General features: G+C 34.9%; 1 protein-coding gene across 1 annotated transcript in view; it reads right to left on the bottom strand.

Moving 5' to 3' along the window:
• Positions 1-1,163: 1,163 nt before the first annotated feature.
• zmym4.1 (zinc finger MYM-type containing 4, tandem duplicate 1) overlaps positions 1,164-11,401 on the bottom strand; it is a 33,078-nt gene continuing 22,840 nt past the window's right edge. Inside the window, exons 15-28 of the mRNA XM_051137357.1 lie at positions 11,225-11,390; positions 10,970-11,125; positions 9,586-9,623; positions 9,349-9,493; positions 9,155-9,261; positions 8,858-9,029; positions 8,471-8,677; positions 8,267-8,370; positions 5,659-5,812; positions 4,469-4,620; positions 4,264-4,378; positions 3,946-4,185; positions 3,734-3,860; positions 1,164-1,720 (exon numbers count right to left, since the gene is read on the bottom strand). Coding sequence (XP_050993314.1) covers positions 1,504-1,720; positions 3,734-3,860; positions 3,946-4,185; positions 4,264-4,378; positions 4,469-4,620; positions 5,659-5,812; positions 8,267-8,370; positions 8,471-8,677; positions 8,858-9,029; positions 9,155-9,261; positions 9,349-9,493; positions 9,586-9,623; positions 10,970-11,125; positions 11,225-11,390 — 2,100 coding nt within the window. The 3' untranslated portion in view covers positions 1,164-1,503. The remainder of the gene's footprint in view (positions 1,721-3,733; positions 3,861-3,945; positions 4,186-4,263; positions 4,379-4,468; positions 4,621-5,658; positions 5,813-8,266; positions 8,371-8,470; positions 8,678-8,857; positions 9,030-9,154; positions 9,262-9,348; positions 9,494-9,585; positions 9,624-10,969; positions 11,126-11,224; positions 11,391-11,401) is intronic.

Here is an 11,401-nt window from a genome sequence, read left to right as displayed (position 1 = left end):
CTTCTGCTCACCAAGCCTGTATTTATTTGATCCAAAGTACAGCAAACACAGTACAATTTTGTAATATTTTTACAATTTAAAGTAACTGCTTTCTATTTGAATATATTTTAAAATGTAATTTATCTGTGATTTCAAAACTGAATTTTTAGCATCATTACTCCAGTCACATGATCCTTCAGAAATCATTCTAATAATCTGATTTGCTGCTCAAAAAACATTTATTATTATTATTGTTAAGATCACTTTTGATCAATTTAAAGCATCCTTGCTAAATAAAAGTATTAATTTCTATAATTTCTTTCCCAATAAAAACCTTGAATCCAAGCTTTTGAAAAATCAGCAAATCAACATATCAGAATGATTTCTGAAGGATCATGTGACACTGAAGACTGGAGTAATAATGCTGAAATTTAAGCTTTGATCACAGGAATAAATATTTTAAAATATATTCAAATAAAAAGCAGTTATTGTAAATAGTAATAAAAAAAAAAAAAAAAAAAAAAAAAAAAAAAAAAAAAAAATCACAATATTACTGTTTTTTTTGTATTTTGGACCAAATACATGCAGGCATGGTGAGCAGAAGAAAATTCTTTAAAAAAAAAAAAAAAACAAAAAGTAAAAAATCTTACTCAAAGTTCAAAAACTTTTGGTAGTGTGTATCTGTCACTCTCTCTCTCTCTATATCTATAAATCTATCTATCTATCTATCTATATATATATATATATATATATACACACATACACACAGACATCTATCTATCTATCTCTATTTCTATCTATCTCTATATATCTATATCTATATATAGAGAGAGAGAGAGAGAGAGAGAGAGAGAGAGAGAGAGGGGTTACATTTATAATATAAATGGGAAAAAAAAAAAACTCACATATAGTTTCATGTTTTTTTTTTTATCCAAAGAAATGCAGACTTGACCATACAAGAATTATCCTGGAGTGGTTAGGTTGCAAAAAGAAAATAGGAAAAAAAAAAAAAAAAAAAAAAAAAAAAAAAAAACTCTTTGATTTTATGGGTAGATACACCAGCCACTGTTTTTAATGTCTGTTGTACAAAGACTGCGTCAATGTCTTTAGTGTTTCATTATGATACAAAAATGTGCAGAACTCCATTAAACATTACATGTATGTAATGTGGCATTGCATAAAACTGAGCATTGTCCTCTAAACGCAATCCATACAACCATATGCACCTTTTGAAATGTTTTTTTTGACATCAGCTGCTTTTGTCAAATATAGTTTTTCCATACACTTGTTCACAAAAAACACTGTACAGTCTCATAACTATCCAATTAAACATGGAAAATACAATGAGAGAACACTTGCTTTCCATCCATTGGAATCACTATCAATATCCGCAAGGCCTATTTAATAGCATCCAGATTGTGTCACAGTTGTAGAAACAGTCAGAGAACCATCTAGGAGAAACCCAAGATAACTTTGTCACTGCAAATTTGGTGTGCGCTTATGCTCTGCGTCTCGATTTCAAAATCAGGGCTTGAAGTCTGAGTCACTGTCCGAATCACTCTCATTGGGTGATTTGTCTCTGTCCAGGTGCAGCTCTCTGACAGTAAGGATGCGAGTGAGCATGCTGTCCAGAGCCTCATCACTCAGAGAGGTGGTCGAGAACCACATGGGGCTGTTGGGGACACAGGAGCGCTCGGGGCTCAGGTAAAAGTCGGTTGTGCGTTGCCTCACGCTGGGTGAGCTGCAAAGAAAGACAGTATTTAATAGAGCTGTGTAATTAAGACAAACTTGTTATAATAGAATCAGGTTTCGTACAGATACTGTAAAATGAACTTTAAGCACTACTTAGAAATAGATAAATATATACTACTGCAAAAAAAAAGGCAAAAATAAAGTGAAGCACAAGCATAACAAGCAATACCACTGAAGTATTACAAAGAATACTACACTTTTACTGTAGTAAAACCAATGTTAATTTGTATTTGTGTAATGTTTTCTTTTTTCTGTGTTTTGTTTTTATAACCATATTGTCTTAATGGTTTGATGTTTTGTATGTTTATGAAAAGAAAAAAAAAAAAAAAAAAAAAAAAAAAAAAAAAAAAAAAAAGATTTGCAGAACTGCTCCAAAATCCTGATATGACACTAATGATTTGCAAACCCGCACCGAAGTCCCGATCTAAATCAAATGATTCGGGACCCACACTTTGAAGTTCCGGCCTAAATCAAATGATTCGCAATCAGTTCTCCAAAGTTCCGATCTAAATTAAATGATTTGCGATCCATGCTCTGAAGATCCGATCTAAAGCAACAGATTTACGAACCCACTCCGAATTTCCAACCTAAATGAAATGATTTGTGATCAAGGCCCTGAAGTTCCAATCTAAAGCAATACATTCACAAACCGACTCCAAATTTTCTGATCAAAATCCAATGATTTGCAATCAAGGCTCTGAAGTTCTGATCTAAATCAAATGATTCATGATCTAAAGCAAAAGATTTGCAAACCTGTGTCAATTTTCCGATCTAAACTATATGATTTGCGATCCATGCTCCGAAGTTCCGATCTAAAGCAAAAGATTTGCAAACCAACTCAGATTTTTCGAAATGAAATGATTCGTGATCCGCATTCCAAAGTTCTGATCGAATGCAAAAGATTCGCAAACCCGTTCCGATCTAAATTAAATGATTTGCAATCCACACTCTGAGTTCTGATCTAAATCAAATGATTTGTGCTCCACGCTCCAAAGTTTCCGTCTAAAGCAAAAGATTTGCAAACCCGCTTCAATTTTCCGATCTAAATCAAATGATTCATGATGCACGCTCTGAAGTTCCAATCTAAATCAGATGATTTACAATCTGTGCTCCGAATTGCCAATCTTAATCAAATGATTCCCGGTCCATCTAAAGTTCCGATCTGAATAATGACTCGTGAACCATCATTTCAGATCAGGATTCGTGAAATGAGTCATGAACCCGTTCTGATCTAAATCAAATGATTGTGCGATACATGCTCTGAAGTTCGGACCTGAATCAAATGATTTGTGAAGTTCCAATATAAATTAAATGATTCGCAATAAGCTATTTGAAGTCCAGATCTGAAACAAATGATTCGCAATAAGCTATTTGAAGTCCAGATCTGAAACAAATGATTCGCAATCCACGATCCAAGTGGAGTGCTTCAAAACAGTGAATGATTTTGTGATGCAATGGTTTAACTAATTCAGAGTTTCAAAAAGCTCCATTTCACCTATCATTACATGCTTTTTAAAATTGTTACAAGCGATGTTGAAATTCAAAAAAAAAAAAAAAAAATTTGCTCTTTTAATTTGATTCGTTTTTGCTAGTAAAAAGAATGATCAAAGAAAGTCACGAATTTGAATCAGTCTGAGTGGTTTCAGCGTAAATGACTCAATTGATTTGGCCTTGTTGACCAGACACTTTCAGTAGTACTTGTTTAGTTTGATTGTTTCTGACATGAACTGAAATAAGTGATAAAGGTATGATATTTTTTTGAATTGTGAAAAGATGTGCTTATTGAAAAAACTAAACACTTCATAGATACATTTTCTTTCAAAAATTACCTCTTCAGGAATATTGCTATTTTCAATGGCTTTCCAGAAATAAAGAATAATTTTACATTTCAAAACGTCCGATTCAAGTACTTCAAGCACTTTAAGCACCTTGTACGAACCCGACAGAACATTTATTCAGCAAGAATGCAATAATAAATAGCTGGAAGTTCAAACAAACATACCATTTTGAGAGATAGAACTCGTACAGCCTGACAGGACAGCGGAGAGGATTGTCTGCATTCTCCTTTATCTCATATACAGTGTCATTTTCATCCTCCTCCTCCTTCCTTTTCTTTGCTGGGACGCCAGCTGAATTAAACAAAACAAACATGTTATACATACAACAGGAACTCAAAAACACAGTCAAGCTAAGATAGTATAACTAACCGCTGACCTGTGCTTGTGTCGTCTTTGGGGGGGTAGAACCGCAAACAGGCCACTTTTGTGTTGCCCTTGCTCCGAGAGCAGCGTACAATGTGGCCAAACGAAAGGCGGCGGTGCTGCTCCGCCGTCTTGTAGTTAAAGTACTTGGTGAAAAAGTAAAGCAGCGTGTTGAGCAACACACCAGGTGAAAACGCCCCCAGCTGCTTACAGTCCCACAGATACTCTTCCTCCACACGAGAATGAACGTAACCTGAGCAAACACACAGACGGGTTTGTAGGGCAACAGTCAAACAAGATAGTCAGACGTGTTGTGTTTTACATTACTCACCACTGGGCAAAATAGTTGGTTTCCACTCTCTGAGTATGTTGGTCAGTTCCTGGCAGAATTTGGTGTAGAAGACATCCGCGAAGATGTTCTCCAACCGACTGTTCTCAAACAGGTACTGCAAACATAAATGACGAGAGCTAAATCAAATAAACTGTATATGACATGAGTAAATGTGATTGGTTTGTGTGGTTTCTTCTCAGCTTACCTTCTGGATGCCCAAGCAGAGATAAAAGATGCTGTCAGGGCTGTATTTCTCTCCATTGGGTCGACGAACTTCATAGACGAACTTGCAGAGGCCGTAGCTTAGTTCAGCAGTACAACACTTTAACAAGTCCTCCTTTAGTGTCATACTACGTGCTATGGATGAAGAGGAAGTGTTTAAAGCTTAAATGGCATGTTGACAATTCTGTAATTTTACTAGTAGTGCGTGATGCAAACATAAGGCTAAATGATCAATTCCATGTGAACGCATATACTCAAATCTATACCTTGAACACACACACATACCAACACATCTTAAAGTAGAATAATGTAAGTGGATTTGCGTCTTTGAACGAATATATAATTGTGGCATCTGTAATTGTAATCACGATTACAAATTTGATTAATTGTGCAGCCCTATTATGATATGACAATGTTTGGCTGAGATACAACTATTTGAAAAACTGGAATCTGAGGTTTAAAAAAATAAAAATAAAATAAAAATAAAAATATTGAGAAAATCACTTTTAAAGTTGTCCAAATGAAGCTCTTAGAAATGTCTATTACTAATCAAAAATTAAGTTTTGATATATTTATGGTAGGAAATGTACAAAATATCTTCATGGAACATGATCTTTACATATTATCCTAATGATTTTTGGCATAAAAGAATCAAAATCGATCATATTGACCCATACAATGTATTTTTGGCTATTGCTACAAATACACCCATGCTTAAGACTGGTTTTGTGGTCGAGAGTTACATATTTGCACGTTCACAAGTGAAGAGAGTCCAAAACAGTTTTATGTTGGTGGATTTTTGTGAAGGAAAACAGGTGATGGACTTTTTTACTGACGAAAGCGATACTTTGGCCAGAACTGATGGTTTAACATGTCTAACTGATGGATTTGTTTCTTACAAACACACAGCTTTTCACTTCACAATACATTAACTGATGTGCTGGAGTCATGTGGATTACTTATGGGTTACTGTGATTTTTTTTTAATCAGCTGTTTGGACACTCATTCTGACGGCACACATTCACTGCAGAGGATGCATTGGTGAGCAAATGCAGTGGTACATTTTTCTAAAACTGTTTTGTTAAGGAAACAATGTTAATTTTATATATAACTGTTGATTTTACATGGTAGAACTTTATTTTGGGAAGAAATGCTGGATAAAGAGAGACCTACAGCCAAATTTGGGAGTCTCCATGTTGGGTTGGGCATTCCTCCAGCGTACCCATTCCTTCCAAGCATTTACAGCGTACTCGTGTTGCAGTTTTGAGAGGTTAGAGAGGTTGTCTAGAGCTGGTTTGACTGGAACAACAGCTGCACTCTTACGGGCCTGCACACCAAAAAAAATAAATAAATAAATAAATCAGTCAATCAATCAATCAATCCACAAAAATATAAAGCAGCACTGTTTTCAACATGATGATGATAACACTTCTTGAGCAACAAATCAGCATATGACAATCAATTCTGATGGATCATGTGAAACTTAAGATTAGAGTAAAAGCTGTTAAAGGCTTTGCCATTACAGGATAAACTTACATTTTAAAAATATACACTATCAGTGAAAAGTTTTTTTTTTTTTTTTTTAAGAAAAAGCCTTCATTTATTTGATCCAAAATACAGCAAAAGCAGTAATATTGTGAAATATTTTTACTATTTAAAATAACTGCTTTCTATTTTAATATATTTTAAAATGTAATTTATTCCTGTGATCAAACCTAAATTTTCAACATCATTACTCCAGTCTTCAGTGTAACATGATCCTTCAGAAATCATTCTAATATGCTGATTTAAAACAGTTCAGCACATTTTTTGTAATATCCTTTAATGAATAGAAAGATCCAAAGCATTTATCATTTATCAGCATAAATGATAAATACATCAGCATTTATCTGGAATAAAAAGCTTTTGTAACACTATACCATTCAAACCATTTGTATATACACTACACCATTCAAAAGCTTGGAGTCAGAAATGACAGAAATTAACACTTATTTAGCAAGGATGCTTTAAATTAATAAAAAAAAATGATGATGATGAAGACATTTACAAAAGATTTCCATTTCAGATAAATGCTGTTCTTCTGAACTTTTTATTCATTGAAGAAACCTGAAAAAAATTCTACTCAGCTGTTTTCAACATTGTAATAATAATAATAATAAATGTTTTTTGAGCAGCAAATCAGAATATTAGAATGATTTCTGAAGGATCACGTGACTGGAGTAATGATGCTAAAAATTCAGCTTTGATCACAGGAATAAATTACATTTTAAAATAAATATATTCAAACAGAAAAGAGTTAATTTATATAGTAAAAATATTTCACTATTTTACTGTTTTTGCTGTACTTTGGATCAATAAATGAAGTAATAAATTAAAGATCACATATTGTACACCTTTCTGGAGGTTTATTTTAGCTGTTAATGTCCTTAAGAATATATATTTGCGGTATAAGTGCCAAAAACCATCTCATTTGGAATACATGTACCATTACACCCCTTGCTCGGCATGCCAAAATCTTGTCATTGGCTGTAGCTCGTTCAGGTGTAAAATAATATTTGATATAATTCACTCAGGGTTAAACTGCTTCCCTTTCCATGCCTCTTTTCACTGCAGCAGAACAAATGCCATAATAGGTGCTTTTGCACCACATAGTTCTGAGAACTTAGTTCTAGGAACTAGCCAGTATTGTGGTTCCTAGAGAACCAACACCGTGATAAGAGCTATTTTGTTGTGCCCTGATAATGGAGATGGAATGTAAACGCACAATTTACGTGACTGAAAGAGCAAAGAGTCAGGCTAAATTTTCTATGACAACTTGCAGTGTTACATATAATCAAGGCTGAGAAAAGAAAGCAGAAAACGAGTAAATGCCATTATCGTCGTTTTCAATGTTCGAAGTAAATGTTTAAAAATGCCAGGTAGTCAGTGTTTTGTACGTGTTTGGCCAATCAGCATACACTTACATCATTAGTACTTTCTATAGAACTGTGTTAGACCCTACTCTGAAGTAGGAGCTAAAACAGAGTTCCTAGAACTAAATGCATATTTTGCCAGAGTGCCTTCTGTGCGAAAGCAAACACGTCCCAGGATGGGGACCTAGTAACATTGCTGGGATCGGTCACAGAATGAGCCCTGCTTGAACAAAAGGAAGGACCGATGCTGTAAAGGCTGTATTGTAGCGATTATGGTTATTATGTAACTTTTTTTACCAGGTGTTTTGAAGGCAGATAACCATTCATGATGAAAAAAAGTGCAAATTGGAATGAAGCAGAGATCAGGGAGCTCCTCACTATCCGCACTGAGGCTGAGATCATTTAGCAGCTTCACACATCCTAATGTCATGTGTCTTTACAGGACCTTTACAAGATGTGTCGGCACAGATTCTGGAAAGATCACTGGCAGTGTGATTGAACCAAACATCAAACAATTCTGGGACAAAGCATGGGATCACATTATCTGTGTATTTTCCAGAATATCTATGTGAAAACGGCCTCCTCTCATTTTCACCTTTGTGATGTTTGATAGACACCTGTTGCAGCTCCAGCTTCATTTTCCACCTGTCTTTTAAAAACCACATTGTGGCTAAATGCAAAGTGACAGGATCATTCCTATTTTGCATAACGATAGAAATGCTTTCAAAATAAAGCTGTAGAAAAAAATAAACTGGACTATATCACAAAACCCTAATATGATGTAATCCTAATATTCCAAAGAGTTGAAGTGTTATGTAGTGGACACAATGGTGGCAAGTCAAGAATAATTCTCCTTTAGCCATTCTTACCCGTTTCTTCTGAGGGAAGCCGTCATGTTTTCTCTTGCGCGATTTCCGTTTGCCAGAATCTGTCGTCTCCTTTTGCGTTTCCCCTCTGAAAAGTTCAATGCTCTCTGAAATATGAAAAAAATAAAGATGCATGAAATATGAATGGAAGGTAACTTGGATTGTGTTGGTATGTTTGGCCTTCTTAACCACAGCAGAAGCTTTTACCAATTGGGAAATCAGCCTCCAAGTCCATCTGTGGCTCTTCTGCTGCGGTGGAGATGGGAGTAAGTATGGCAGATCTGGATGGAGGCGGCCTATCAGGCTCCGGGGTTGGATCCCACGTCTGGGCAGAAGAGACAGAGTCCTCCTCCCAACTCAGATTGCTGGATAAGACTTCCAGGTCAAGGTCATCCATTATGTTACCAGTCGGATCTGAGTAACACAAAGAAAATATGCGTTTGCACCTGCAATATCTTATTACACCACCTAAAGCATAAAGCCTGTGCAGTGCCCAAACATTACCAAATTTCCAAGTTTTGTTTAATCAATGTGTGAACTAAAATGTTAGAGGTTTCAGCAAAATTAAAAACCTTCCAATTGTTTCTAATTTACCAGTAACGGTGATGCTTTTGTCCTTCTCTGCATCCTCAGCCACCATCTCTGCCATCATGATGAGGTCAGCTTCCAGAGGGTCATCAGGGATTTTCTCTTTGATTTCCTGAATAGTTTTTACAATGCGCTCAGCACTGTCCAGAGTGGTGGGGAAGAACAACGGCACCGGAACCTTCATAAACAGACAGAGACACATGATGATGCCTTACATACTGATTCTGGTAGTAAATATGTATATAGCTTTAACCGTTTTAATAATCAAAGATGATAAGGACAAGTAGGGAATAACAAACGCACTGGAAGTGGAAGCCCCACAGACTTTGGAGTGTATTGGGTGTAGAGATTCATGGGAAGCGGAACATAGATTGGCACTGGCACAGGCAGCACCATCATGGAAGGTCCATCTAAAGGACAAAAGACATGCACAACATGTGAGTTTCAGCATATGCAATGTCAACTAGAAACATGTCTGCAACAGTGCTTCCTAGTACCTGTTTGTGTATTCATGTCACAGACATTGGGTTTACAGGAGGTGCCTTTGTTCTGACTTAATGGTTTACACAGCAAGGCTTTGTTCTTCAGGATTCGAGGTGGTGGAGCAGAAGCCTTCGCACCGTCCGTTTGCGTGCTGGCCGCCTGGGGACAAAACAGAGAACGATTGACGGCTGATTTTCATACACATTTCAAAAGGAAGTTCAGCTGGTTTACCGATATTGTGAAAAACTCACATTTCCTGTACTTTTTGCTGTAGCAGCTGGAACAGAGGCTGAGGAAACAAAAAGGTCAAATGTAAGAGATGTGCCACAGGAAAGAGTTGATTTGAGTTCGCAAAAAAGATAAGGAAAAATGTTAAAAATACATGTTATAAGCTTAATTATGTATCTAGGAACGTGCAATGATATTAAAATTCTGGGAGATCTGATTAGCAGATAATTACTTTCATGGCATGGCTGATAAAATAATAAGACAAAAATTAATTACACTAAATGACCTAGATAATGGCAAAAATAACAAATGTAAAAATAAGAGAAATGCATGAACAAAATCTAAGCTGATGATAGAAATATCCAATAAATTAAATTTTTAAAAAATAAAAATTCATAATTTTTGAACAAATACATACACTACCAATCAAAAGCTATTTTTTACTATAAAAAAAAAAAAAAAAAATTTCACTGTTTTCTATATGAATATATTTTAAAATGTAATTTATTCCTGTGATTTCAAAGCTGAATTTTTAGCATCATTACTCCAGTCACATGATCCTTGAGAAATCATTCTAATATTCTGATATGCTGCTCAAAAAAACATTATTATTATTATTATTATTACTGTTGTTGAAAACAGGTGAGTGTAATTTTTTCATTTTTTTTTTTTTATTAAGAAATGGAAAGTTTTAGAAGAGCATCATTTATCTAAAATAGTAAACTTTTGTAACATTATACATGTTTGTATAATCATTTTTGATCAATTTAAAGCAATCTTGCTAAATAAAAGGATTCATTTCTATAATTTCTTAAAAAAAAAAAAAAAAAGACTCTGAGATTTTGAAGAATATAGTATATAATGTTACAAAAGCTCTTTATTTCATATAAATGCTGATCTTTGGATCTTTCCATTTATGTTTATCTTTTCCATTGATATTAATTTCTATTTTCTATTAATAATTCTAAAAAAAAAAAAAAAAAAAAAAAAAAAAACGTACTCAACTGTTTATAATAAATATTTCTTGAACAGCAAATCAGCATATTAGAATGATTTCTGAAGGATAGTGAGACAGTAATAACCACGAATAAATTACATCTTAAAACATTCAAATAGAAAACCGTTATTTTAAATAGCAAAAATGTCAAAATTTTACTGTTTTTGCTGTACTTTGGATCAAAAAAAAATGCAGGCTTGGTCAGCACAAGAGACTTCTTTAAAAAACATAAAAAAAAAAATCTCACTGTTCAAAAACGTTTGACTGGTAGTGTACAACCATAATTTAAAAAAATAAATAAATATTACAGATAAATTAAAATCTTTAATGGCAGCCAATAACCATTATGGTATGCAGCGTGCAACCCTGAAAGTACAGAGATGATTACGAGTTAAACAGAGGTTAGTCACCTTGCAGTGAAACTGTGTTTCCCAAAACACCTGGCTGTCCATTGGATGCACTTGAGAGTGATATAACACTGGCAATGACCGGCGTGGCCTCTTTAGTTATCGGTGGCGTGCGATTAACTGTACTTTGAGGGGCTGGAGACGGTGATGGGCTTGTCCCTGAGGAAAACAAACAGTGAAAGATTAAAATACAGACAAAATAATAAGATAAAGAGAAAAGAGAGACATCCTTCTATACAAATCTAGAGGAAAACACACCTTGTGTGGACAGAGATTTGTTTGCAGGTCTGACTGCCCCAGTGGTTCCCTGCAGACTGCAAAAGAACATCAAGCACTGCAAGCTGCAAAAATGCTTGATCTCACCCATCCATTTCACAGTCTCAGTCATCTTCTTGGCCTGCCTACACATGGAGCACTTTATTTCCTGTTAGAAAT

Source organism: Labeo rohita, chromosome 19 (assembly GCF_022985175.1).
Source record: "Labeo rohita strain BAU-BD-2019 chromosome 19, IGBB_LRoh.1.0, whole genome shotgun sequence".
NCBI classification, from domain to species: Eukaryota; Metazoa; Chordata; class Actinopteri; order Cypriniformes; family Cyprinidae; genus Labeo; species Labeo rohita.
The sequence above is the reverse complement of the archived record's forward strand: the minus strand, read 5'-3'. Positions and strand labels throughout refer to the sequence as shown.